The sequence below is a fragment of the Microcebus murinus genome, chromosome 12 (genome assembly GCF_040939455.1).
Source record: "Microcebus murinus isolate Inina chromosome 12, M.murinus_Inina_mat1.0, whole genome shotgun sequence".
Classification (NCBI taxonomy): domain Eukaryota; kingdom Metazoa; phylum Chordata; class Mammalia; order Primates; family Cheirogaleidae; genus Microcebus; species Microcebus murinus.
The window spans coordinates 86,852,090-86,879,994 of NC_134115.1; the positions used below are offsets into that span (position 1 = coordinate 86,852,090).

The 27,905-nt window shown below is 55.3% G+C and overlaps 2 protein-coding genes across 8 annotated transcripts; one reads left to right on the plus strand and one right to left on the minus strand.

Annotated features, from left to right (window-relative positions):
* Positions 1-1,900: 1,900 nt before the first annotated feature.
* BBLN (bublin coiled coil protein) lies at positions 1,901-5,191 on the plus strand. Its single transcript, XM_012772072.2, has 2 exons — positions 1,901-2,116; positions 4,725-5,191. The coding sequence occupies exons 1-2, from the start codon at positions 2,038-2,040 to the stop codon at positions 4,895-4,897; spliced, it is 252 nt and encodes an 83-aa protein (XP_012627526.1). The 5' UTR covers positions 1,901-2,037; the 3' UTR covers positions 4,898-5,191.
* CIZ1 (CDKN1A interacting zinc finger protein 1) lies at positions 2,110-26,863 on the minus strand. 7 transcript variants are annotated; one of them, XM_012772063.2, is made up of 19 exons: positions 26,673-26,863; positions 25,847-26,030; positions 25,487-25,602; positions 23,848-23,919; positions 21,466-21,695; positions 18,337-18,475; positions 18,080-18,188; positions 16,797-17,575; positions 16,438-16,559; positions 15,607-15,804; positions 14,880-15,004; positions 9,454-9,541; positions 8,897-9,010; positions 8,565-8,714; positions 7,083-7,152; positions 6,740-6,861; positions 6,266-6,421; positions 5,797-5,850; positions 2,110-3,177 (listed from the first exon to the last, which is right to left on the minus strand). In XM_012772063.2, the coding sequence occupies exons 2-18, from the start codon at positions 26,023-26,025 to the stop codon at positions 5,818-5,820; spliced, it is 2,802 nt and encodes a 933-aa protein (XP_012627517.2). In that variant the 5' UTR covers positions 26,026-26,030; positions 26,673-26,863; the 3' UTR covers positions 2,110-3,177; positions 5,797-5,817. The 7 variants fall into 7 exon arrangements, with proteins under 7 accessions (XP_012627517.2, XP_012627514.2, XP_075865182.1 ...); XM_012772060.2 differs by having other exon boundaries at positions 2,110-4,249; XM_076009067.1 differs by lacking the exon at positions 2,110-3,177 and having other exon boundaries at positions 5,013-5,850.
* Positions 26,864-27,905: the final 1,042 nt, after the last annotated feature.

The following is a 27,905-nucleotide window of genomic DNA, read 5'->3' on the forward strand; positions in this document are numbered from 1 at the left end:
GGGCCTGCTGGGCTTTTCTGGATCAAACGCTTAGGGCACAAATGGGGCTTTGTGTTTCCTTCCTAATCACTGGAGGTATATGAGTTTCCTATCGCCACTATAATAAATTGCCACAACCATGGGTTTAAAACAATACACACATATTCTTTTACAATTCTGGTGGTCAAAAGTTTGATATTGGCCAGGCGCGGTGGCTCACGCCTGTAATCCTAGCACTCTGGGACACCGAGGCGGGCGGATTGCTCGAGGTCAGGAGTTCAAAACCAGCCTGAGCGAGACCCCGTCTCTACCAAAATATAGAAAGAAATTAATTGACTAACTAAAAATATATATACAAAAAAAATTAGCCGGGCATGGTGGCGCATGCCTGTAGTCCCAGCTACTAGGGAGGCTGAGGCAGTAGGATCGCTGAGCCCAGGAGATTGAGGTTGCTGTGAGCCAGGCTGACGCCATGGCACTCACTCTAGCCTGGGCAAGAAAGTGAGACTCTGTCTCAAGAAAAAAAAAAAAAAGTTTGATATCATTCTCACTGTGCTAAATTTACAGTGTCTGCAGGGCGGTGGTCCCTCCAGAGGCCCTCAGGAAGCATCTACCTCCCTGCCCTTCCAGCTGCTAGTGCTGCCTTCCTTGCATTCCTTGGCTTGCGGCCCCTTCCTCCTTCTTCAGAGACAGTGTAGCATCAGCAAACCTCTATCTCTGCTGAGGGCCTCACTTTCAGTCAAGGAGCATATGCTGACCTGCCTGGACGAGAGGCTATTCTCCAAAATTCCCTGGGCACTGGTTCAGGGCAGTCCTTGCTTCCACCCAAGCTGGTTCAGGGAGAAGGCATGACCACCCATGTGTCCACGTGCAAGTTGGTGGTGACTCTTACGGCAGGCTGTGGGCTCAACCTCACTTCCACCCTCCTTAGGGGAGGCTTCTGGGACAGGAGAGGATTCTACCCATTGTTACCACCTAGGACCCACACCCTAGCCCTGACCCCTATGCTGAGGGTGGCCTGTCCACAGAAACAATGGCGTGAGACCAGGACCAGGCTGCTGCAGCCACGGGGACTCCTGGCCACTACAGCTACAGCAGTCCCAGTAAGTGAGCCCTTTTCCCCTGGGACATGGGCCTCTCAGCTGGACACCTGGCCTGCATCACACCTCTGGGTCTAATCCAGGAGTGACACTGCTGGCTGGCTGATTGTGGGCAGGCCACCCTCTCCTAGCTGGTAAGTGACGTAGGTTATCATGTAGCCTTTCTCCAGGGCCAGCCCTGGCAGCAACTGTGCCCCGAAGACCTCCACCGTCCACAGCAGCACCCATGTGAGGGGCAGCAAACCTTTGCATTGGGAAGATGACACACAGTCCGGGCAGCACTGGAGAAGAGCCGGGCTAGGGAGAGTCTCGCCCCCTCTTCCGCCTCCGCCCTGGTTAAGGGGCTCACCCTAAAACGGACTGTCCGATTCTCTTACTCTGAGCTAGAGTTTGGCCGCCTGTTAGGGCTCAATAGGTGCAGCCACTGAGCCCTAAGAGAGGCGCTAGAGACAGGGGCTGGGGGCAGGGGTACCCTTCCCTAGCGACGGGGGAGGCGAGGAGGAGACCGGTTGTGACTCTCGGAGGGGCTGTTAAGAGTCCCCCGAAGCCATGGGAGGCCTCGGAAACGGAGGGGCGGGAGAGGCGGTTGGGCAGAGTGAGGTGCGGGGCGCCCGGCCCTCCGCGGGAGCCCGGGCCCCGCCGCAGGGACTCAGCGCCTGCAGCCCCGGGCAGGGCCGGGAGGGGGCGGGGCTCGACTGTGAGGCAGGGGCGGGGCTCCGCCAGGGGGCGGGGTCTGGGCGGGGCGGGCCCGGTCCGGGGCGGGGCGGAGGCGGAGCTGGGCCCGCGGGGCTCCCGGGTCGGGGGCGGGGCCCCGGCCGCCCCGCACAAATCCGCGGCTGCGTTCCACCCTTCCGGCCCGCGTTCCCTCCGCCGCCTCCGCCTTCCGCCCGGCGCCGGCCTTCGGCGCCACGGTCGCCGCTGCCATCGTCGCGCGGCCCTTGCGGCGCCTGAGCCTGCAATGTCGGGCCCCAACGGGGACCTGAACATGCCGGTGGAGGCGGGAGCGGAAGGCGAGGACGACGGCTTCGGGGAAGCAGGTGACCCGAGGGCGCTGCTGAAGCGACCTATGCTCTAACAGGGCTGCCCTCCTAGGAAGGGGAGTTGGACCGGCTTCGGGGCTGGGAAGGGACTCTGAAGAGTCCTCCCCGAGCCGCCCCGCTCCGGGATCCCGAGTCGCAGCTGCTGTCTCGGATGCAGGGCGAGCACCTGCGAGCGGGTCCCTGGACACCTGTGAGCGGGCAGCTGTGGGGAGCCAGCCCGGTTTTACAGGTGGGGAAACTGAAGCACCTTCAGGGACACTCTCCCGTTTGGGATTAGCTCCAGCCCCTGGGGGACCGCGGGGCCGGCTGGGCTTAGTGGGAGGGGCTGACCTGGTGGGCGCGCGTTCTGCTGAGTCAGCATCCCCGGCCACCTGGCTTTGCAGGTGTGGCCTCGCAGGCTTGCCAAATGTGAGCGGCTTACAGAGCAGCCTCTTGCGTGCTTAAGAGCGTAGGGCTAGTGTGTGGAGAGAGAACCCTCAGCTCCCTTCTCACCTTCTCCAGCCTCAGTTCTCCCATCTATAAAATAGGAATAATGATTAGTATCTCCTGCATTGGGATGGGTCAGGATTAAATAAAAAAATAAATGGAAAATGCTTAGCAGGTTCCAGCACGCAAGTGGTAAGTGGTTACTGCCATTCTTCTCTTTGGTGTAGTAAAGACTGGTGTGTTAACTTAGAGGGCAGGCTATGTGGGGGAAGTATGGAGGATGCTTTTTGAGTAAAAGCTTTATTGAGCTGTAATTCACATTCAGTTTGCCCATTTAAACTGTACAGTTCAGTAGCTTTTTATACATTCACAGAGTTGTGCATCCATCACCACAATAGTTTTAGAACATTTTCATCACCCAAGGTCTGCTTTTAATAAAGAGGTAGCAGACCTCCTCCTGGGGGTGGCTGTGGGCTGGGCAATGCTGGTGAACAGTGGCCACTTCGTAGTCACTGCTGGTAGCCACAGTAGGAGCATCAGGAAGGGCCTCCCAGGAGGTGACATTGAGTGGCTGTTGGCAGACAGGACTTAGAACAGTGGGGAGGAGGGTATCCCAGACACACGCCTGTATCCTGTGATACAGAATGTGAAATATTGATAAGACCATCTACTAAATACTTGCTATGGCCAGACCCTGTCTGAGCTCTTGATGCATTTGAACCCTCACAACAACCCAGTTCTTAGCCCTTTTTTCCAGGAATGTGCAGTAACTTGCTAGGACAGAGCAGAGCTGGAACTCAGAACTCAAGTGCCCTGATCCCAGAATCGGAGTTTTGGCTTTGTGACCAGAGGTTGGAAGGCCCTGGGCAGGTTGCTTCCTTCTTCAGCCTCAGTTTCCCCAGCTATACCACAAGGGGGTTGGACTTTAAAATCCAGATTTCCCAGGACTCTGTCCTCTGTGAGGAGGACCATCTCGGGGCCAGAACGCAGGCACATTCGCACCCACGTCCCAGACACACTTCTTGGGCCCTGGCCTCGCCCAGCCTCCACCAGCTACTTCCCCATTGGTCCCAAGCTGGCAGCCCAGTGTATCTGAGTCATGGGCTGGCTCAGAACTGGGTCCCGCAGTGGGCACAGGCCCAGACCTTGGATCCTAAGGGACATTGTGTTGCTGAGAGAGGCAGGTCAGGAGTGGCTGTAGAGGAGGGAGTGATGGTTTCCAGTGGAGACAAGGGAAGACTTCTTGGAGGAGGCATTTTGAGCAGGTCCTTGCAGGGTTGTTGTGGTTGAGACATTCTGGGTAGCAGGGACAGTTGAGCAATGGCAGAGAGGCTGGAAAGTCAGAGGCTTCACTCACTCATTCATTCATTCATTCATTCAGAAATGCTTATTGTGTGACGATGAGGGCACCAGGGAGACGGCAGCAAACATGACCATTCACCGCTCATGGAGCTTTATAGTCAGTGGGGGACACAGCACAGCACACGAAGCAGCTCAGCAGAAAGTCCTGAGGGGAGGGCCAGGGGTGAGGAGGGCCGGGGGATCAGGATAGAGGCATGATTGGGCCTGGGGCACGGGGAAGGCTCCCGTGGTGACATCCTTACTGAGACTTGAAGGATGAGTGGGACTCATCCAGGAGAGGAGGAAAGGAAGACAGAAGGACTCGTCGCATTCCAGGCAGAGGCAACAGCACGTTCAAAGGGCCTGAAGTAGGCAAAAGCAGGTGTGAGAAAGGAAAAGGCACAGGAGGTGGGGCCGGAGAGGGGAGCAGGGCCAGGAAGAGTCTGCTGGGTGCATTATCCTGAGGGCAGACGGAGCCCCAGAAGGGCTGGAGAATAGGGTCTGCCTGGGGACAGAGGCCTTGATTGCCTGACTCAGGAATGTGGCCTCTAGGCAGCTACTGAAGTGCAGAGACTTGGCACCTGGTAGGACACTGGATGACTACCCTGTGACCACCCTAACCCTAGAAAAATGGATGGTGTCCTAGGTATGAAGGTATTCTTCAGAGCCATTCCTCTTTTGGTATCCACCTATTTTCCAGATGGTGACACTGAGGCTCAGGAAGCAGTAGGGTCTTGGCCAAAGCCCTTTTGGAGGCAGGCTGGGAGACAGTGGAGGGGTTGTCTGTGAGCCTCAGGGAGACACAGGACCTTGGCTCTGTCTTTCCCCTCCCTTCCAGAATATGCTGCCATCAACTCCATGTTGGACCAGATCAACTCCTGTCTGGACCACCTGGAGGAGAAGAACGACCACCTCCACGCCCGCCTCCAGGAGCTGCTGGAGTCCAACCGGCAGACACGCCTTGAGTTCCAGCAGCAGCTCGAGGAGGCCCCCAGCGATGCCAGCCCCTAGGCTCCAGGAGCCCCCAGCCAGGCCCCAACTCTGCCTCCTTGGGCCAGGCTCTGGCCTGGGCACGCACCTCCTGGCTTAGATACCTTCTCAAAGGCTGGCCTTTGGTGGGTCTGCCTGCCTGGGCCACTCCTCCGGCACTCCCCTTGGCCTGCCTGGGCCAGCCTCCACCACCTGACATCCCCTCCTGAGGCCAGGTGTGGGCCTGCACCCCACCCACTTCCTGCCTGCCGCACTCCTGGGCACTCCCCACTCTGCCCAGGCTTTGAGCGTCCACATTAAATGGGTCCCACCCCAGTGTGCCTCTCTCCTCTGTATCCCAGGATGAGGACCCCAGTGGCTGCTGGAGGGGAACAGGGCAGTCACAGTGCTCAGGCACTGGTCACACACCAGTGGCTGAGGGAGCGGGTGGTGGGCTGGGGTTCTTGGCTGCCAAGAAGGTGCAGGTGAGGTCAGGGCTCCTCGCATTTCTGGGCAGCAGCTGCTCCCCAGCCCAGCAGCCTGGCTGAGACTGTCAGACATGCTGCGTGACCCTGTATGATGCTCTCAGACTCTCTGGCTCCTTTAACTAGGGCATGCTGCACACTGCCCTTCCTTGGCATAGCCCTTGTGATCCTGGCCTGTGTCCTCAGCTGCCAGTAACAGGGCTGGTCTGCTGTCTGTCCCTACTGGTCTAATTGAGGAAACAGCAGAACTAAAGAGCCAACTCAGCCCGGGCCCATTTGCCGATGATTCACCTTAGGGTGTTCTGACGGGGGCAGGCCCTGCTAGTGAACCGAGAACTCAGAGCCAGAGGGCCTGAGCAGCGAGGACCCCACTCCTGCACCTCAGCCTCCGTGGGGTGCAGCTGGAGAGACAGACCAGCACAGGGCTCAGGCCCAGGCTCAAAGCCTGCCACTTACCACTGCTTGGCCTTCAGTGTGTCACTTGACCTTGCCAGGCCTCAGTTTCTCCATCTGTAATTTAAGGACAACAAGACTGCCTCCTAGGGTCATGGAGAAGATTAAATAAGATCTTACTTGAGGGTACTTTCCTAGCCCTGATACATTAAGAGGGAAACTGAGGCTCTGAGAGGTGAAGTGCCTCGTGATCCAGAGTCCCTGGTCCCAGGGAGCCCATCTTCAGCCTCTAGTTCTGCCGCCACACTGTGCAGAGGCTGAGAGCAGGCTGAGGCCATCCCCTTCCCCCTCCGCCCAGACAGCAGTGCTGGTGGGGACTGCACAGCCAAGCTACCTTCTTTTATTGGATTTTGAGTAAAAACAGGAACCATGTCAAAGTTTCCACACAGATCTGGCCCGGGGAATCCCTCTATCAGGTTTTGAGGCGGCTTGAGCGCCGGGGTGGTGGGGGCTGGGAGGGTGGGGCCGTCACCTTGCTGGGGGCTTTGGCTGTGTCCTGGGTGCTGGGCTGGGCGGGTGGGCGGCCGCCAGAGGTGAATAGCGCAGTCAAGGCGTTGCGGGCGTTGATGGCGCACCGGCGGCTCACCGGCCGGGTGGTGGGGCTGGGGTTCTTGGTCGCCTTGTGTTTCTGGACACAAAGGGTACAGGCAAGGTCAGAGCTTCTTCCCTATGTGTTGCACTCCAGCTGAGACAGTGCCAGTGTGCTGTGTGACCCTGTGACCACTCAGCCTCTCTGGGCCAGGCCTCTCGAGCTAACAGCCTGCCTCTCAGTACATTCCCCCTGGGACAATAACAGAAAGAGCCCAGCCCCATTCCAGTTCAGATGCCCTCCCTGTGGGGGGGGGCCAAGTGCTTGGGGGTAAGGCCAGGTATGAGAGGGAGGGGCTGTCAGCTCAGAGTCTGAGTCCCAGGGCAGGGGAGGATGGGAGGGGGACGTCCAGCTCACCTGCAGGTTCTCAAAGTGGGCCAAGGATTTGCAGTGGGACAGCTGTGCCCCTGAGTTGCTGTGGTAGAACTTGTGGCAGATGCGGCAGACGTAGCCCATCACGGGCACCAGGAAGTCCACACCTGCAGGACGGCTGGGTCTGTGCTCACATCCCTGGTCCCGGTCAGGTGTCCCACCCTCTCTAGGGGCCCACTTGCTCCCCTACCCCCTTGGTGGGAGCAGAGGAGGAGGGACCAGGGGCTAGGCTGCCTGGCCAGAATCCTGCAGCTGGGATCTGGGCGTCGCCTGCAGGCTGGGTCTGAGGGCTGCAGCCCCTGCAGGTGGGCTCAGCGCTGGGCCTTACCGTACGCGGTGTTGGGGCTGTAGGTCTCTGAGCCCTTCCACTCCTCTATGGATATATCTTTGGATCTCACCTGGAAACATGCAAGTGTGGGCCTCAGATCTGCCTTCCCCAGACCTCTCCCATATGCCAGTCAGGGGCCTGGAGCCCACCCATGCTGTTGGACACACCATCCCCTTGATTTCCAAGAGTCTAAGGGTGGCACTCTCTGAGCCTTTGCACATGCTGATCCTGCCCCCCAGAGTGCCCTTCCCCATCCATACTTTCTAGGTCTGCTCAATCAGCCTCCTCCTCCAGGAAGCCCTCCTGTTCCCACAGTGGCCATATTCCATGCGGGATATGCCCAACACATCATGTGTCATCATCTCACTGAATCCTCCTAACAACCCTCTGTGGCTACCCCATATTACGTAAGAAGAAACTGAGGCCCAGGGGCATTGGCTCACCTGACCAGGGTCACACAGCTGGTTTGTGGAGCAACTGGGCAGTGAACCCTGCTGAGCCCCAGCCAGAGTTCACGCTCTCAACCCTGAGTGCCCTGCCAGCTCCCTGCATTCCTATCTGGTGCTGCGGAGGTGGTTTCAGGTGATCAAGGAGCCTGCACCTCACCACCTGGATGTGACCCCTTCTGAATGAGGCCATCTGACTCTGGCCGTGTCAGCCCTCCTACGCCCAGCAGCGCCCTCCACACTCGCCAGGCAAACAAATGTGGCTTCTGAGGATGACGACGACTCCCATTCGCTGAGCCCTTCCTAGGCCTGAGCGCTGGGCTGCGGCCTTTCCTTACAGCCTAAGGTGGGATTGTTACTTCTGAGCAGAGGAAACTGAGGCTCGGAGAGGCCAAGTGGCTTGCCTGACCTTGCACTAGGGCTGCCCCGGCTGGCCCTCCTCACCCTGTTCTGTATCTGGGGCGACCTCTGTGAGGGCAAGGGCCAGGCTTTGGTCCTCACGTGTCCTTGTGCCCAGCCCCAGAACCTGGCCCAGAACAGGTGCTCCAGAAACACCGTTAAACTGCAGGGCGCCCAGCCCCCTGTGCGTGGGAGGCGCGCGGCTGCAGTGCGGAAAGCCAGGCTCTGCAGTCTCACGTCGCCACCCATCTGGTGAGGTTCCGCCGGACAGTGCTTGGTGCACACGCCTGGCGTGCAGTGAGTGCTCAAAAAAATGTCAGCTGATATCACCACCACCACGAGTGGCACCACTGCAGTCTCCCACCCCTGTGCCTCTACTGCTGCTGTTCCCGGGGCCCAGGGTGCCCTTCCCTTCTGCCACACAGGTCATACTTTCAGCCAGGCTTCAAGGCCCTTACATACTTTTAACTGCCATTCACATGGTCATATATGAGATAGTTCGGGTTAATAATAAACTGAGGCATGCACTAGTGCCCACGATGCCAGCACAGTGCCTGGTCCCTGAGAGGTGGGACGAGGGTCCTTCTGGGCTGAGAGTCTAGCCCCCAGCCTGCTTCCCATGCCCACTGCCCAGCACCTGCTTGCAGAATTCCTCCTCAACCTCGATCTCTTCTTCATCCTCATCATCATCCTCCTCATCTTCATCACCCTCAAAGCATCCCACGGCATCCACCGTGATGAAGTGGTCCTCGTCTTGGCCAGCTATCTCCTTCTCCAGAGTCTTCAGCTACCCAGGGAGGGGACAGGGGCTCAGCTCAGCTCTGGGCAGTCAAGGCCCCACGCCCTGCCCACCCCACCCCTCCAGACCCACTATGAGTTTGGGCTGGGATAAACCCCAGCTAGCTGTGTGGCCTTGGCCAAGCCTCTTTACCTCTCTAGGCCCATGTCCCCCAAGGGAGTTGGGGTTACCTCTTTGGCTTTGTCCTTGTGCTCCTGGGACTTCACATGCTCCACGAACTTTCGAGGAGTCTTGAAGTAGCGGTTGCAAACAGTGCAGAAGGGTCGCAGGGATTGTTTGGCGATCTGGGGAAAGGAGGACAGGCCAAGTGGGTGCCAGGTGGTGTCCCCAGGTGCGAGCCCCTTGACTGGCAGCCAGGCATTGCCTCCCTCCGCAGCCCCACCATGTCTATAACAAACCTGTCTGTGCTCTGCCCTGCACCAGAACATAGACAAACATATCTCTTCCCTGCGTGGGTAGCTATGAGATGGGATGGCAACAGAGAGACAGGACAGACACAAAGTGAAGGCAGGAAAAAGGGCAGACACCCAAAGGACCCCCATGAGCTCCATGGCTGAATGGCAGGGGACAGATGGGGAACCTGAAGCCCAGTGAAGAAACATGACTGACGTATCCAGAAACCACACCGTGAGTCATGCAGAGACAGAGACCAACATTTGCTTTCTGCTCCCAACTCGGGGCTCCCTCCTTCCCAGCAGGTGCCTATGCAGCGTGCCGGCCCTCCTACCTTGTGGTCCTGTGTCCTGCGGTGTTGGATCAGGTCCCCCATGTAGTAGAGCTGGCAGGTGTTGCACCAGCGCCTTGGTGGAGGGTCTCTGAATGATGACAGTCAAAACGGGTACAATGTGATACTATGTTCTGGTTGGAAAGACAGCAGCCATCCCAGATTGCTCCATAAATGTAATGCAATTCCAATTGCAATTCCAGCAGGATCTTTTTTGAAACTTAACAAAATGGTTCTGGGGTTCATCTGAATGAACACTCAAGCAAGGATAACCAAGGAAACTTTGGGGTAAGGGGCATGAAATTTAGGAGCATTTGGGATACCAGCCATTAAAATTAAAACCATGAGCTACAATAGTTAAAATTGTGTAACGTGATGTACACCCTGACAGTGTAGCAATGGGAAAGAACAGAAAGTCCTAAAAAGGTTCAAATATTGACAAGAATTCAGCTTCTGATAAGTTGGTATTAAGAAGCATAGATTGGCCGGGCGTGGTGGCTCACGCCTGTAATCCTAGCACTCTGGGAGGCCGAGGCAGGCGGATTGCTCCAGGTCAGGAGTTCGAAACCAGCCTGAGCAAGAGCAAGACCCCATCTCTACTATAAATAGAAAGAAATTAATTGGCCAACTAATATATAGAGAAAAAATTAGCCGGGCATGGTGGTGCATGTCTGTCATCCTAGCTACTCGGGAGGCTGAGGCAAGAGGATCGCTGGAGCCCAGGAGTTTGAAGTTGCTGTGAGCTAGGCTGACGCCACGGCACTCACTGTAGCCTGGGCAACAAAGTGAGACTCTGTCTCAAAAAAAAAAAAAGAAGCATATGGCCGGGTGCGGTGGCTCACACCTGTAATCCTAGCTCTCTGGGAGGCCGAGGCGGGCGGATTGCTCGAGGCCAGGAGTTCGAAACCAGCCTGAGCAAGAGCGAGACCCCGTCTCTACTATAAAATAGAAGGAAATTAATTGGCCAACTAATATATATACAAAAAAAAATTAGCCGGGCATGGTGGCGAATGCCTGTAGTCCCAGCTACTTGGGAGGCTGAGGCAGGAGGATTGCTCGAGCCAGGAGTTTGAGGTTGCTGTGAGCTAGGCTGACGCCACGGCACTCACTCTAGCCTGGGCAACAAAGCGAGACTCTGTCTCAAAAAAAAAAAAAAAAAAAAAAAAAAGAAGCATAGATTATACAATAAGTTATGTCAGGACAATTTGCTGTCCACTTGAAGAAAGAAACCTTTTTTTTTTTTTGAGACAGAGTCTCGCTTTGTTGCCCAGGCTACAGTGAGTGCCCTGGCGTCAGCCTAGCTCACAGCAACCTCAAACTCCTGGGCTCAAGCAATGCTCCTGCCTCAGCCTCCTGAGTAGCTGGGATGACAGGCATGCACCACCATGCCCGGCTAATTTTTTCTATATATATTAGTTGGCCAATTAATTTCTTTCTATTTATAGTAGAGACGGGGTTTCACTCTTGCTCAGGCTGGTTTCAAACTCCTGACCTCGAGCAATCCGCCCACCTTGGCCTCCCAGAGTGCTAGGATTACAGGCATGAGCCACCGCGCCTGGCCGAAGGAAAGCCTTTGTCTCTCCCCTTCTGCCTACTTCAAAATAAATTCTATCTGGACTACTAGAGAGTCAGGTGTAAAAATCAAAACCAGACTGGATGCGGTGGCTCACGCCTGTAATGCTAGCACTTTGGAAGGCTGAGGTGGGAGGATCACTTGAGATCAGGAGTTCAAGACCAGCCTGGGCAACATAGTGAAATCCTGATTCTTAAAAAAAAAAAAAAAAATTAGCTGGGATTGATGGTGCCCGGCTACTAAGGAGGCTGAGGCAGGAGAATCACTGGAAAAAAACACCCATCAAACCATTTACTTTAAAAAATGAAGGACAACTATTTATACACATTTATATAATCCTGGGTTGGGGCAGATCATTCTACATATAACATCAAAGCCAGAAATCATAAAGAAAAAATTACATAGAATTAAAACTTGTACACATTGCAAAATGTCACAAAGCCCTGGTAAGAACCCTGTCATGGAGGGCTGTTCAGAGATATGGGAAGTATTCACATATGTCGGGTGCCATGATTCTAACTTTTATCTTTTTAGAGATTGCACAAACACAGGACCATGGGATAAGCTAGGTCAAAATGTGATATTCTTTATCTCCGGGCAATGGGGTTATGGGCAATTTTTATCTTCTTGTGTGTCTGTGTTCTTGTATTTTCCAAATCTTATACAATGAACAAATTGTTTTCATAATCATAAAAAAAATTTTAAATTCAAAAAATGGGGCCGGGCGCGGTGGCTCACGCCTGTAATCCTAGCACTCTGGGAGGCCGAGGCGGGCGGATCGCTCAAGGTCAGGAGTTCAAAACCAGCCTGAGCGAGACCCCGTCTCTACCATAAAAATAGAAAGAAATTAATTGGCCAACTAATATATATAATATAAAAATCAGCCGGGCATGGTGGCTCGTGCCTGTAGTCCCAGCTACTCGGGAGGCTGGGGCAGGAGGATCACTTGAGCCCGGGAGTTTGAGGTTGCTGTGAGCTAGGCTGACGCCACGGCACTCACTCTAGCCTAGGCAAGAAAGCGAGACTCTGTCTCAAAAAAAAAAAAAAAAAAAAAAAAAAAAAGGCACATCTGGCCGGGCGTGGTGGCTCATGCCTGTAATCCTAGCATTCTGGGAGGCCAAGGCAGGAGGATCACTCAAGGTCAGGAGTTCGAAACCAGCCTGAGCAAGAACGAGACCCCATTTCTACTAAAAATAGAAAGAAATTAATTGGCCAACTAAAAATATATATAGAAAAATTAGCCGGGCATGGTGGCGCATGCCTGTAGTGCCAGCTACTCGGGAGGCTGAGGCACCAGGATCGCCTGAGCCCAGGAGTTTGAGGTTGCTGTGAGCTAGGCTGACACCACGGCACTCTCTAGCCTGGGCAACAGAGTGAGACTCTGTCTCAAAAAAAAAAAAAGAAAAGAAAAAGGCACGTCAACCACATAGCATGGGTAACAGGCTTAAGGGTTTAGGTACACTTATTGTCCTCACCAAGATCCTTATTTTTTTCTTTTTTTGAGACAGGGTCTTGCTCTGTCACATGGGCTAGAGCTGGCCCTGCCCACCTACGCCTAGGAGACAGCATTTATTAGAGAGGCTGTCTTACAACAATGCTGTCCCCGGGATCCAGCTGCAGTCCTCACCTTCCCAGTGACATGTGCCAGAAACACCGCTCCATTTTGCTCAAGCCAATTAGTGTCTTACAGAAATTAGAGTTTCTCTCACAACTGCAGAAGACCCCATCTGATGCAAGAGGACAGTATCAATGTGCACATGCTGGGGACCAAGGGGAGGGTTATTTTGTTTTACAAATTGTTGTTTGCACTGCAGTGCAGCGGGGTACTGACAGATATGTGGCTCTGATTACCACGGCAGGTCCAGGAGGCCACCATCATGGTGACACAGCTGAGGATACGTGACCTTGAAAACTCCTATTTACCCTTCAGTGTAGATGCCCTGCTTATCACTGGGCTTTTCTTGACCCTCCCCCATTCCTGGAGCTGTCCCCATCCCAGTAAGCCCCATCGGGGATCCAAAATGCCACTGCCATACCATTTTCCCACGATGGATTGAGAGGACCTGATCCCCCCTCTGCCCCACTGGACCCCATCCTGGAATCCCCAGGGCCCAGCTCGGGATCCGCCCAGAGTTTCTGACTGTGCTAGGTGACAGAGGGACAGGAAGCCTATTGGAAAAGCTGTCATGTTCTTCAAGGCTTGGGAATGGGGAGCAGGAGAAGTCATCGTACGGGAGATGCTCGATGAATCCCCCCACCTGAAGCTTGTTAACAGCCTGCTCTATGTCCTGCTAGTTTTCTTGCATGTCACAGTATCTATTTCTATATAGTCAAGCTCATTCTGCATGTGCAATTTTGAATCCTGTTTTACCCTGACATTGCATCATGTTTCTGCATTATTATAAATGCATGGCAAGTGTCCTATTTATTGGTTGTTCCACCAAGTGGACAGGCCTTAACAGATCCAACCAATCCCCTCATTTTGGATATATTAGATCATTTCCAATTAGGCGTTTTCATCATTATATGAACTGCAAAGAAAATCTTTGTGATTCACTTTTTTCCTGTGTTTGTGATTATTTCACGTAAGTATAAAAGAACTTAAGAAAGCTCTCAAAGGCAGAACTGGGTAACAGAGCCACAAGCTGCCACTGCAGAGGAGCTCCCTGTCACGTGCAAGCAGAGGTCAACCAAGAGCCCTTCCTATTCCTTCATCTCCACTTGGGGAGCTTCAAACCGTGACCTCTGTAAACTGAGAGTCCCTGACCAGTGACTCAAGGGACTGTCCAATTTAGCCTCCATAGGATTCTGAACTAGCTGTTAACATTTTGAAATCAATAGATTTCACATACAGATCTGGATTTCCAGATTCTTTTTAAAGAAAACTAGTAGAACAGGAGCTAAGAGGCAGCTGTCCTGTAAGACAGGTCATATCCCACAGGTGGCCCGAGGCAATACTGTCCTGCTGCTCTGATGACACTTCCCAGACCCTGTAGGCCTCTGTGACTGACCACAGGGTCCTGAAAGCTCCTCCAGCTTCCCAGAAAGCCTTCTTTTTTTTTTTTAATTTTTAGACAGAGTCTCACTTTGTTGCCCAGGCTAGAGTGAGTGCCATGGCATCAGCCTAGCTCACAGCAACCTCAAACTCCTGGGCTTAAGCAATCCTGCTGCCTCAGCCTCCCGAGTAGCTGGGACTACAGGCATGCGCCACCATGCCCGGCTAATTTTTTCTCTATATATTAGTTGGCCAATTAATTTCTTTCTATTTATAGTAGAGACGGGGTCTCGCTCTTGCTCGGGCTGGTTTCGAACTCCTGACCTTGAGCAATCTGCCCGTCTTGGCCTTCCAGAGAGCTAGGATTACAGACGTGAGCCACCGCACCCAGCTCCAGAAAGCCTTCTTACCCCAAGAACTAGTCCCAGACTCCAGGGGACTAAAGTTTCTGATCAACCAAGCCCCCATGACAATGGGAGGGAGAAACGTAAGGAAGTCCTACCCTCCGGCCACAAGATGAATTATCCTCACCATGGGGCCCCCTTGGCTGGGGTTGGCACACATGCCAGGGGAACAGCGGTCTGTGCCACAACCTACCCTCTCCCATGACGGTGGTCACACTGTTCCTCCCTGGATAGAGCCATGAGAGGCTGTCGTTAATTCCTGCACTACACCGCTCACCAGGCCATTTCACAGATGGGGAAAACTGAGGTTCAAGGTCACACAGAGACTGGTATGAAGAGGCCTGGGTGGGAAGGGCAATGCTCAACCTAAAGGCAAACTGTGCAGATGGCAGATTCAAGCCTGTTCCATGAGATTGTCCACCCCCCCAGCAAAGAACTTCCACGACCCCCCACTCACTCGGACTCTCTCTCCAGAACATCACGGGGCACGGGCAGCAGGGACAACAGGCAGGCCTGGCTCATGTGCTGGATCTCCCCAAGCCGCTGCTGGTGCTGAGCGTCCGACATGTGGTCCTGGAACTCCTGCAGTGGGGGGAGGGGGGAGCGAGGGTGGGCAAGGCTGGGCCTGGGGAGGGAGACTCCAGCCTCAGCCTCACCACCGGAGGTACTTCTCTCGCTGCAGCCCTGCGCAGGCTGAGCAGGCAAAGCGAGCACCCAGCAGCCTGGCTCGCCTCCGGGCCTCTGCGGCTCTGCTCAGGCTAGGCACAGGGTACAGAGGTAACCACTGCAGTAGCAGTAATAATACAAGTGCGATGCTGTTATTATTACTGCTGTGCTCACTTCAGACCAGGCCTGGGCTCATGACTCCAATATCAAGTCGCCAAGTCCCCAGAACCACCCAATGAGGTGGCTTCCAAATGTCCCTTTGTCTGATGCAAGAGGAAACTGAGGAATGGGGGTGGGATTCAGAGGCCCACACAGCTGTTCAGAGCCAATTTGAAACAGGTCTGCCTGATTCTAAAACCCTGTCTCCTTGGCTGTTCAGGAAATGTTTTGGTGCAAATGCCCAACTGGGCTCGAGTGCCCAGTGCTACCATGGGCAGCTGGGGAAGGGCTGGCTGGACACCCCATGGAGACTCTCAATGCTCCCCCAGCACCCTCCCACCCGGCCTGGCTTTGCATACCTGCTGGCTGGCGCAGTTGGCCTTGCAGATGTAGCAGAAGAACTGGAGGGCCTGCTTAGCGGGAGCACTGGCAGCCGCAAGGGTGGTGGAGCTGGAGTCGCCAGGACGGGGCCCCGGTGTGAGGGGTGCGGTGCTAAAGGCCCGGCTGTCACTGCTCTGGAGGATGGTGACCTTCAGGGAGCCCCCGGCACCCCACACCTGCACCGGGAGCAGGAGCAGCATTTCCACCAGCTGGGCGCTTACGGCGGGCCAGCCCCGAACTAAACATCTGTGAGCATTGCCTCATCAGACCTTCCTGATGGGGAAACTGAGGCTCTGAGATGTCAAGTGACTGCCCTGGCTCACACGGCTAGGACATGTTATAGTCAGGATGGGAACTCAGGTCCACCTACCTCTAACAGCCACCCTGCCCCTACTCATGTGACAGATGGGGAAACCGAGACCGAAGTAGGGAATGGGTTTGCCTGTGGGTTCGCTCTGATGCTGAGGGACCCGAGCCCCACAGAGTAGCTTCCATGCCGCGCACTCTCCACAGGACCACTGTTACCCGTGTGAGGGGACCAGGGCTCTAGCCTGTGGATGGGCAGGTGGGAAAGGACTCCTGTCACCTGATGTACCCCCAGGTCTTTGAAGCAAGAGCAAAAGAGTCCCACACGGACCCAGCACCATCAAACCCAGTCTGGTCTGCCCATGTGCCCCAGGCAGAGGGCTGCTGTACCATTTCACAGGTGAGGAAACATCGGGGACCCTGAGGTGACCTGGAGCAGCAAGGGGCCTCCCCACTGCTGGGCCCTGTGGCCCTAATGCTGCCACATCAACACCTCGACCCACCCCTAGCATCTCTCTCGCTCTTTTTTCACATTCGCCCACGTCCAGGCCGCTGGCTGCTTCCTCCCGGCTCTCTCCCACGCAAGCCTGGGTGCCCGCTGGCTCTGGCGAGGCCTTCTCCGACCCTGAAATGACAGATGAGCTCAGTTTCCCAAAGTGCGCCTCCCACCCTGGCCCCAGAGGGACCTGAGCCCAAGAGCTGCCTTCTCTGCCCGAAGCCAGGACCTTGAAACCCCTGGTGTGGGTGGCCTTGGACCTGGGTTCCAGGCCCAGCCCTCAGCCACAAGCTGTGCTGGGAGAAACGAAGGGCCCAGGCAGAGATGTCCCATCACCAGACGGGCTAGAAGCCCGTGCTCACTCACCTCCTCCGCCTTCCGCTGTATCAGGAGGCGTTTCCCGCACGGTGCTGTGAGCTGGTGCTTGCTCTGGTGCCCGCACAGACTCCCGCGGCTGGGTCTGAGGCTGCGCGTGGACCTGCTCTGGTGGCTGCACTGGCGCCTGTGCTGAAGGATGCTCTGGTGGCTGCTCCTGTGGCTGGACCCCTGGCTGTGCTTGTGTATGCACCTGTGGATACGTCTGTGTCTGGGCCTGCTTCTGCAGCTGCAGCTGTACAGGGGGCTGTGACTGTGCCTGTGGCTGCATCTGTTTCTGTGGCTCTGCCTCCTGCTGTAGCGGCACCTGCCTTGCCAGCTGTGAATGTGCCTGTGGCTGCACCTGTGGCTGTACCTGCTTCTGTGGCTCTGCCTCCTGCTGTAGCGGCACCTGCCTTGCCGGCTGTGAATGTGCCTGTGGCTGCACCTGTGGCTGCACCTGCTTCTGAGGCTCTGCCTCCTGCTGAGGCTCTGGCGGCACCTGCTTCTGCTGTGGCACGAAGTGCTCTGGAGAGGTCTGTGTTTGTGCCTGCTTCTGCAGCCTCGGCTGCACCTGGGTGTCCACTGGTAGCATCCGTGGCTGAGTCTGTGGTTGCCCCTGGCCCTGGATCTGCAGGACCCGTGGCTGGAATCGTGGCAGCACGCAGGCTTCCAGGGGCTCAGGCAGCAGCTCTGGCGTCTGTGTCTGTTTGGGTACTGTCATCCGGGCCTGTGGCTGGACCTTCGCCTGTAGCTGCCCTGGGGGCCCCTTCTCTGTGGGCTCCTCTGAGCTAGGAAGGAGCAAAAGAAAGTCAAAGCCATGTATTCCAGGAGGCCCAGGGCTTCCAAGAAAGGCTAAGACCCAGTTTCCAATGCTAACTCTACCACTTACAGGCTGGAGGATTTGGGCAAACTCCTTTGGCTCTCTCGGCCTCAGTTTCACCTCAGTAAATGGGGGAGGACTGTCCTCACCTCCCACAACTTGCTAACATCTATCCAATTAGCCCTGTAACCCCACCCACCCTCTGCAGTCCCAGATGAACATCATCAACCCCCAACCCGGCCACCCAGCCTGGCCTCTGGGGGCTCAGTCCCAAGGAAGACGCCAGAGTCTGGCTTGGAGCCTCCCCAGGAAAGGTGCAGGAATAAGTCTGACCTTCCTCCAAGCCAGAACCCAAGGCCCCTTCCTTGCTCCAGCTCCACTGAAGGACGCCACCTCTGCCACCCCACCCCTGCCTCTGCAGGAATGGGAGTGCAGGGCACCAGGCCCGGGGTAGGTTTTTGGCATCAGTTACCTCTTCATCCTCTTGGCTGGCGGCTCAGATACCTCACAAGGCTCAGGCCCGGGTGCTGGCGTGCATCTCTCCTTAGGGATGTCATCTGGGCAGGGGGGTGAACCTTGGTCTGGAGGGGAGGCAGGACAGGGAGGGAACACAGATGCCACGTAGAACGTGTCTGAGCTCTGGGAGACGGGGCCCGGGCTCGACCTCCCCGTCAACCAAGAACCCCTCATCCCATATCTGCCTGCACCACCTGCAGACCCTGCACCCACCTGCCCAACCCACGTCCCTCTGGAGGGCCGCAGTCTCCTCCTCACCTCGTGGTGGGCTTGCTCGGAGCTCTACGGCGTCCTCAGACCCCTCGGGGGGGTCTGAATGGTCTTCCACAGGCATGGTCTGAGAAGAAGAATCCTGCTTCCTTTCAGAAACTAGTTTTGACATCTTCCACCCACCCCTGTAAATACCCCCTTGCCCAAGAGTGGCTACAAGAGTCCCCCAGAGGAGGAAGGGGCCCAGGCGGGCCCCTCTGGTGGGCGCGGCCTCAGGGCCACCAAGCAGATGATTGTAAAAACTCCAGGAATCATGTCTAGAGGGTTTCACCTTAGTTGCCCATTAAATAGCCCAGGTCTGGGGGACACAGCCTTCTCCTGGCCCTCGGTGCTGCCTCGATTTCCCACCCCTTTCCCCACAAAGCAGCCAGAAACCCCCTTCCAAGTACAAACCCGATCACGCCTCTTGTCTCTACCAGGTTAAAGCCGGCTTGGGGCTTCCTGGAGTCCTGAAGTACTCCTTACCCCAAGCTAGAAAACACCTTCTCCGTGCCCGACCCCTGCCCCGGCAGCCTCAGCTACCCCCACTTGCCACCCCCCCCCCGCTCGTCCACACTGGCCTTCTCTCTGGTCCAGCCCCAGGCCGCTGCTCCCTGCCCCCAGGCTTCGCCCAGAGTCTCAAAGGCGGCTCTTACAGGAAGCCCTCATGACTCCAGACTAGTACAGGTCCCCAGAAGGCTTTTGGTGTCCTTTTTGTGGCATTTTCCAGTCTTAAATAAATGGTTGGAGCATTATTTTCATTAATATCGCTGACCCCCACTCCCATCCCTACCTGGCAGGCCAGGTGCATCACCTGCACCACCGAGTGCCCTGCAGGGGCCTACAGACATCTGCTCAATGAACACGTGGCTCTGGCCATTTCCTGCATCCCAGTAAGCTCCCAGGAGCCTGCAGCCTCCCTCCCTCCCTCCCTCCCTCCGTCCAGCTAAGCCCGAGGAACCAGCCCCGAGCAGGGAATGGCAATCTGTACAGCACCTCAGGACTCTGTGCATTTCTGAAGCTACCCAGCTGTCACCCTGCACGACACAGGCACTGGCCCAAGAGTTAGGAGGCCTGGGCTCTGCGTCTGCCTCGACAGCTGTGCAGCCCAAGGCAAGCCCCAGCCCACCCCAATCTCTGAACCTCAGTTTTCCCGTATGTAAAACCGGCAGGGCAGGTTGGACACTAGACATGACCATGTTATGACAGGCCCAAGGCAGCCAGGAAAGGGTGTGTTGCCCCTGCCCCAGAATGCACTGAGGAGCAGGGCATGAGCGAGGAACTGCAGGGACCTTCAGGGACAGGACAGTCTGGGGAGGCGGCGATTCCCTTTGCAGACTTTCTGCTTACGTCAGGGAAAGGTTTAACACCTCTCAGACACTCAGAGAGCCCCAGAGCTGCAGGTTGGAAGCTTTAGATGGCAACAGTGTATAGCTTGGGATTTTATAACATTGTTCTACCCTCACTTACGGTCCTTATACTTCTATGTATGGCAATTCATTTAGATAGTTTTTAAAATTTCAGGTTGTGATATAACATTTCCTTTTAAAATAAATGTAACTAAAATAAATGTAACTAAAAAGAAGCCAGTTCATTTCAAGCCTGCTGTCAGCGCAGTAGCCAGCAGTCACATGCAAGCACTTGAAACAGGGCCAGTCTGAATTGAGAGGTAAGTATAAGAGCATACACAGAGGCTGGGCGCAGTGGCTCATGCCTGTAATCCTAGCACTCTGGGAGGCTGAGGTGGGCGGATGGCTCTAGGTCAGGAGTTCAAAACCAGCCTAAGCAAGAGCGAGACCCCGTCTCTACTAAAAATAGAAAGAAATTGACCAACTAAAAATATATACACAAAAAATTAGCCGGGCATGGTGGCGCATGCCTGTAGTCCCAGCTACTCGAGAGGCTGAGGCGGCAGGATCGCTTGAGCCCAGAAGATTGGGGTTGCTGTGAGCTAGGCTGACGCCACAGCACTCTAGCCTAGGCAACAGAGTGAGACTCTGTCTCAAAAAAAATAAATAAATAAATTAAAAAATAATATATAATACTTCATTCATTTTTTATATTGATTACAGGTTGAAATGATAACTTTTTTTTTTTTTTTTTTAAAGAAACAAGGTCTCCCTCTGTCACACAGGTTGGAATACAGTATCCAGGACTACAAGAGTATACTACCACTCCCAGCTAGTTTTTTCTATTTTTATTTTTATAGAGAAAAGGTCTTGCTATGCTATCTAATCTGGTCTCGAACTCCTGGCCTCAGGCAATTTTTCTGCCCTGGACTCCCAGAGCGCTGAGATTATAGACACGAGCCACCATGCCCGGCCAATAATTTTTTTATATATTTTGTTAAATAAAATATATTAGCAATGTTCATTTCACCCATTTCTTTCTTTCTTTTTTATTTATTTATTTATTTATTTTTTTGAGACGAGTCTCACTCTGTTGCCAGGGTTAGAGTGTCGTGGCATCAGCCTAGATCACAGTAATCTCAAACTCCTGGGCTCATCAATCCTCCTGCCTCAGTCTCCCAAGTACCTGGGACTACAGGCAAGCGGCACCATGCCCAGCTAATTTTTTCTAATCTTAGTTGTTTGGCTAACTTCTTTCTATTCGTAGTAGAGACAGGCTCTCACTCTTGCTCAGGCTGGTCTCAAACTCCTGAGCTCAAGCAATCCTCCCGCTTCAGCCTCCCAAAGTGCTAGGATTACAGGTGTGAGCCACCGTGCCCGGCCACATCCATTTCTTTTTATTTTATTTATGTGTTTACTAGAAGATTTTAAGTTACATGTATGGTTCACATTTTATTTCCACTGAGCAGCCTGATTTTAAGAGAAATATTAAGTAAAGAATAGAACTGCTGGTGTTTGGGCATGGCAAAAGTCTCATGCCAGTGGTATAGGACTATATGAAGTTTGGGAAATGTTATATAAGCCCCTGCCACTCGGTTTACAGGTGAGGAAACTGAGGCACAAAGAGGAAGTGCAACCTGCCCAAAGGCCCAGGATGATCCCGAGTGGGTGGAGGTGGCCCTGATGCCCAGGTGTGCCCTCTCCCACTCCCATCCACACCTGCTCCAGCCCAGCCACCACTTACCTTGCGATTGGGGGTAGTGGAGGAGGGGGTCCGGGCCTGTTTCTGGGGGGCCCGCCCTGAGAGGTTGAGCTGAGATGGGTTAATGGGGACCCCAACAGGAGGGGGACCCAGGAGGGACTGGCGAGTAGCCTGGGGAAAGAACTGCTGCAAATTTGGAGTGGCCAGCTGGGGGGGTGTGAGGCTGGGGGCTGTCAGGCTCGGGGTTGCCATGCTGTAGCCTCGGAAGTTACCTGTGGACAAGAAGAGAGAAGAAGAAGGGTCACACTGTGGTCAGGTGGCAGAGGCTAGGGTCAGGGTTCAGTCCCCCAGAGCATTATGGGAATATCACAGATAACTTTGAAAGGGACCCTTCCCACCCAAGGGCAGCGAGAGGGAAGAGATGAGAGCTGAGGCTCACTGTGGGTGTGGTGGCAAGGGAGGCTTTAGGGCTGTTTCTCTGCTCCAGTAGGAGTGGAGGGGTACTGCCTTTTCCCTCTCAGATACCTCCCAGTCAGCAGCTGAGCACCCCCAGCAGCCATGCTCTAGGGCCTGCCTTAGGGCGTGTGAGACACCTGGCACAGCACCCACAGAGAGTACCAGCAAGATGGCTGGTCCCTGGGAAGGGAACCCCAATAAGACACTCCTCCCCCCACCAGCCACCCTTCCTTAAAGGCCAATGACAAGGCCGGGCGCGGTGGCTCACGCCTGTAATCCTAGCTCTCTGGGAGGCCGAGGCGGGTGGATTGCTCCAGGTCAGGAGTTCAAAACCAGCCTAAGCAAAAGCAAGACTCCGTCTCTATTATAAATAGAAAGAAATTAATTGGCCAACCAATATATATAGAAAAAATTAACCGGGCATGGTGGCACATGCCTGTAGTTCCAGCTACTCGGGAGGCTGAGGCAGAAGGATCGCTTGAGCCCAGGAGTTTGAGGTTGCTGTGAGCTAGGCTGATGCCACGGCACTCACTCTAGCCTAGGCAACAAAGCGAACCTCTGTCTCAAAAAAAAAAAAAAAAAAAAAAAAAGGCCGATGACAAGCCAGGCACTGTGCCAAGCAGTTCCATGCGTCCATATACTGCCCCAGTCACCTGGCCCAGCAAGCATCAGGGTAGGTTTTATTTCTACCAGTGACAAAGGAGACACAGAGTAGAGAAATAGCTTGCCCCCAGTCCCCATGAAGGGCACTGCCATCCACCCACTGGCCCTGGCCAGGATACCAGGGAGCTCCAGATTCCTCCTTCTCTTTACCCTACTCCTATCCTAGCCACCCCAAATCCTATCGCCTCTCCTACGCCTCTTCCCCTCTCGGTTCCCACTCCCACCTGCTCCCTTCCAAAGCCACTTCATCCCTTGTCTGAATTTCAGCCACACCCTTCACACAGGGTGGTTGCAAACAGTGGTCTTTCCAAAACCATATTCTGATCTACTCCCTCCTCTGCCCAAAACTGCTTCACAGTTCCCTGCTGCTCAGGAACAAAGCACATTCCTCACTGTGCCAGGTTTGGCCCTGCCCACCTCCCCAGCCTCCTTTCTTGCCATTCTCCCCGCATGTGTCCCCACTATATTCCAGTAATATGTCCCTGTGCAGTCCTTCAAACATCCTGCCTCAGGGCCTTTGCACATGCTGTTCCCTCTGCCTGGGCTGCTCTGCCCTACTAACTCCCAGCCATCTTTCAGACCTCCCTTCAGGTGGCTTTCCTCCAGGAGGCCTTCTCAGACTCCCCCTGTTTCCCCACAAGCCCCAGCTTCCCTGCCCTAGGACCAGCTGCATAATTTCCTTATCTGCCTCCTGCTACACCTCATCTGACTCAGCTCCACACCTCAGGGAAGGCCAGAGCTTGAGAAGTGTGTGAGGCACGAAAGACAGTTAGAACTCTTGTCCTGAAGCTGAATCCGGAAGCACGGGGCTTAAAGGCATGGGTCAGCTGTGCTGTGAGAGCTAGGTTCACATCCAGACTCTACAGCACGAGCTCTGTGACCTGGAGCAAATCAGTTTCCCCTTCTTAGCCTGAGTTCCCTCATCTGTAAAATGGGGATGATAATAGTGCTTGCCTCACAATGTGTTAAGAGGATTCGATGAGATGTACAAATGTGCCTGGTATATAGTAAGTGTTCAATTAACCTTAATTTGAAACAAACATATATTCACATATGTGCCTAGAGAGCCAACCAGCTCTTAAAAACAAGACAAAAGATGAAACAGCCTAAAAGAAAAATGGACATAGGACATGGACAAGTCACAAAAAGAAATACAAATGTTTAACAGACAAATATAAAATATTCAACTGCACTAGCATGCCAAGAAATGTAAATTCAAACATTAATGATACAGCTTTTTTTGCCAACGAATTTCATAAATTATATGTATATATACATTTATATATATAAAAAAGCATATAATACCCAATGTTGCCGTGGGCATGGTGAGACCGGCACTGTCATACGTGGCTGGTGGCATTGCAAACTGGTCCAGTCCTTTAGGAAAGCAATTTGGCAATACTTATCAAGAGCCATAAAACATCCATCCCCCCTGACTCAGTCAGAACATAGTCTCAAACATCATATTCATCCTATTGTTATTTAAAATAGCCAAAAAAAAATCAAATAAACAAAACAAGAAAAAGAAAGAAAGAAAAAAACCCAAAACAGATGAATAACTGACAAGGTTTACATAAGCAACAGCACACCCCCAAGTGGGATGTTAAATAGTTATTAAAAGTAATCTTGGCAGAGACTGTCATATCATACAGTAAGTGATCATGCCATTCTATTCAGTAAAAAAGAAACAATATCTAGCCTCTCACTTATAGCAATCATAGTAATCACATACGAATCCCAAGTCTGTGGCTAGAAAAAATGGGAAGAAATACACTGAAATACTGACTGGTGACTTTCTTCGGGAGGTGAGTAAGTCTACAGATGACAGCTTGCATTTTCCTATCCCTTTTTTAAAAAAATTTTGGGCCGGGCGTGGTGGCTCACGCCTGTAATCCTAGCTCTCTGGGAGGCCGAGGCGGGTGGATTGCTCGAGGTCAGGAGTTCGAAAGCAGCCTGAGAAAGAGCGAGACCCCGTCTCTACTATAAATAGAAAGAAATTAATTGGCCAACTAATATATATAAAAAAAAAAAAATTAGCCGGGCATGGTGGCGCATGCCTGTAGTCCCAGCTACTCGGGCGGCTGAGGCAGAAGGATTGCTTGAGCCCAGGAGATTGAGGTTGCTGTGAGCCAGGCTGACGCCACGGCACTCACTCTAGCCTAGGCAACAAAGCGAGACTCTGTCTCAAAAAAAAAAAAAAATTTTTTTTGTTTTTCACTTTGAAGAGTGTGATTGTAAAATGAGAAAAAAAAGGGGGGGAAGATATGTATATATATGCTATCAGTCCTGTGTGTGGTTTTCTCTCCCACCCAGGACCATCCACACCCATGTGGCCCTGGTAGGGCTGAAGAGCGATGACCATCTAATCAACACCTACGTACTATGTGACCTTGGGCACATGCCCCTCTCTGGGCCTCAGTTTCTTCATCTTTAAAATGAGATTGTGGGTATACTTCCCTTTAGGGTTATCAGCAGGATCTTGAAAGGAAGAACTGACACTGCTCTCCACATGGGGAAACTGAGGCAAGGCCACAGCTAAGTGCACAGGACTAAAGACAACTGCACAGGGATCCAGGTGGTCAGGAGGCCCAGGCCTTAATCCAGTTCAGCCACTGCTGATGCTGTGTGACCCAGGGCAAATGCCTTCCCTTCTCAGCTTCCTCATCTGTCAAACGGCATCTAATCTGAATGTGAGTGATGTGTGTCGAGTACTGCCTTAAGAGCCAGCACCATGGCCAAGGGCACACCTCTGCAATCAGACAGCCCTGTGCTGGGCTCAGCAGCTTCGGAACTTTTACCTCCTGGAGCTTCATTGTCCTCCTTTGTAAACAGGGTGCTGAGAGTAGCTGCCTCTCAGGGTCACTGCGTGGATTTAGTGAGATTTATGCAATGGGCCTGCTGAGAAGCTACCACTAAAATAGACAGAAGGGGCCCACAGCCATACCTTGCAACTGCTGCAAGAGCAAAGCTCTCTGCAGCACAGAGCCGTTGAGGAGGGAGGCCGAGTTGGTGCCCTGGAGACTCAGAAACTGCTGCTGTGGCTGCTGCTGGGGGAGCCCCCTGTGTGATGGGAAGGGGTGTCAGAGGGTTACTGGAAAAGTCAGACCCTCCTCTTCCCTGAGACTTCTCACCTTCATTCTCTGCCCCCCTCTAGAGTACACAGAGGACCCCTTGGGGGTGCAATTGATGACTTCCAGGACCCAAACAGGGATGCCCCTAGAAGAAAGCACTGGGATGGGGGACTTCGAGACATGGGTCTGAGACGCATAGCTAGAGCCACCAGTCCCCTAAGTGGGGAACTCACCGGCTCACGGGCAAGGGCAGCGGGGCCTGTGATGCGGACTGCTGGAGCAGCTGCTGGAGCTGCAGCAACTGCTGCTGCTGCAATTGCTGCTGCTGGAGCTGCTGCTGCTGCAACTGCTGGAGCTGCTGCTGCTGGAGCTGCTGCTGCTGGAACTGCTGCTGCTGCTGCTGGTTGAACATGGTGGCTGGGGGCAGGAGGGGGGGTAAGGCCGGGTCCCCTCCACAGCCCGGTCCAGCTCCCCTCCCACCCGTGGCCACTCGCTGCAACCCACCGCCTGCAAATACTGCCTGCTGAGCCCCACAGCCACACTCCCAGGCCTGACAAGAGCGTGCCACATGTGCGCCCCCATCCTTCCAATCCACCTCCAATCCTGCAAGAAGCAGTTTTCTACCACCCTCCTGCCAACTTCCCCGGTGTCCCGCCAACAGTCCCTCCTTCAAACCCCCAGTCTCGCCCTCCATCTCTCCAACTCTGGCGGCTCCATCCTTCCAGCCCAAATACGCCTGCCACCCCCACCCTCAGCCTCCCTCTGTGCCCATCGCTTCCTGATGCGGCACCTCCCCACTCACCCCCGTTGTGATACCGAGACAGTCCCCCTCGTGCCTGTGTGGTGACAATAACATCCACACCCGCCTCCAACCTTTCCCTTTCGTCCCTGAACCCTGCCGGACAGCTGCCCTTCGCCCCCTCCGCCAGCCCCTCCCTCGCAGATACGCCACCGCTGAACGCCGTGACCCCGGCGCCCTCGGAGCCCTCAGTCTCCATCCAGCTGCACCGACCCGGCCGCCCCACCCCCGGCCGGCCCGGCCCGGCCCCAGTCCCGCACCTCACTCCCCGCGCGGCCTCTGCCACGGCCTCGGCCTCGGCCTCGGCCTCGGCCACGGCCACGGCCAGCCTCCGCCCCGCGGCCCCTCAGCTCTCGCGCCGCCGTCGCCACGCGCGGGCCGGCGGACTCCGGCCCGCAGGCTCCAGGGCTCCCCGCGGCTCCGCCGGGGCCCGCCGCTCGCAAGGCCCGACTGTGGGCGGGGCCGGGCCGGGCAGCGCCACCTGGGGGCCCGGAGGTCCCGGAGTCGCCGGCGCCGCGCACCGGTCGCGCGGCGGAGGCGCGGTCAGCTCACCCGGCGCCCGGGCGGCTTCGGGCGCGGCCCGGGGGGACCAGGGGGTCCGGGGCAGCGCAGACCCTCCGCCCCGCGTCCTCCTCATTGGTGAGGGGCAGCTCTGAGCCCGAGGTCCGTCTGTCGCCGGGAGGAGTCTGTCGTCCGGCGGGGACACCGCGGGGCACTTCCAGGAGGACCTGTCCCCAACCGACCTCCCGGCGGCCGCCCCCAGCCCGCGATCCTGGGGGCGGGCGCGCGGCGGCGGTGGGAGGGGGCGCGCCCGCCCTGCACATTCGCGCCCGGCCCGGCCAGGGGGCGGCCGAGGTCGCACCGCCTGGCAGGAGCTCGCCCGGGAAGGGGGCGGGGGCACCCCACTTGAAAGTACTTTTTCTCAGCAGGTTTGGCCGGGCTGTGTGTGAGGAGAGCTGAGTTCAGTTATCTAATATGGTCCTATCCCGCATCCCGCCCCTAAAGCTGTCCTGCTCCCAAGGACCGCTGGAATGACGGCGACTTTATGCCCCGTCCCGGAGCCCAAACCATGCCTGTTCCTCAGTGGCCACCCTGCCCCCTTTCTGCGGCTCGAGGCCGCGGCAAGCGCGGCGCCAACAGCGTGCGGGCACCGCGCAGGTGGCACCCGGGACGCGGGGCCCGCCCGGCCGGTGCTCTGACCCGGGGCGCCCGGGCCGCGGGACCCGCGCGTGGACTAATCGCTGCAGTCGTGTGACGAGCGCTGCCCCGAGCGGTGCGCCGGCTCTGCCGCGGCGGCCGGCGGCCGGGGAGCCTGGCTCGGTCCGGACCAGGCGCGAAAGTGGCCCAGCGTGGCCGGAGCGGGGCAGCAGCTGGGCCAGGGCGACGCCAGCGCCCGCGCGTGCAAAGGCAGCCTGCAAGGTTGGGCTGCGAGCGCCGGACGGAGGAGGCGGCCCTCTCCCCGAAGGGCGAGGGCGGGGAGCTCTGGGCAGGAC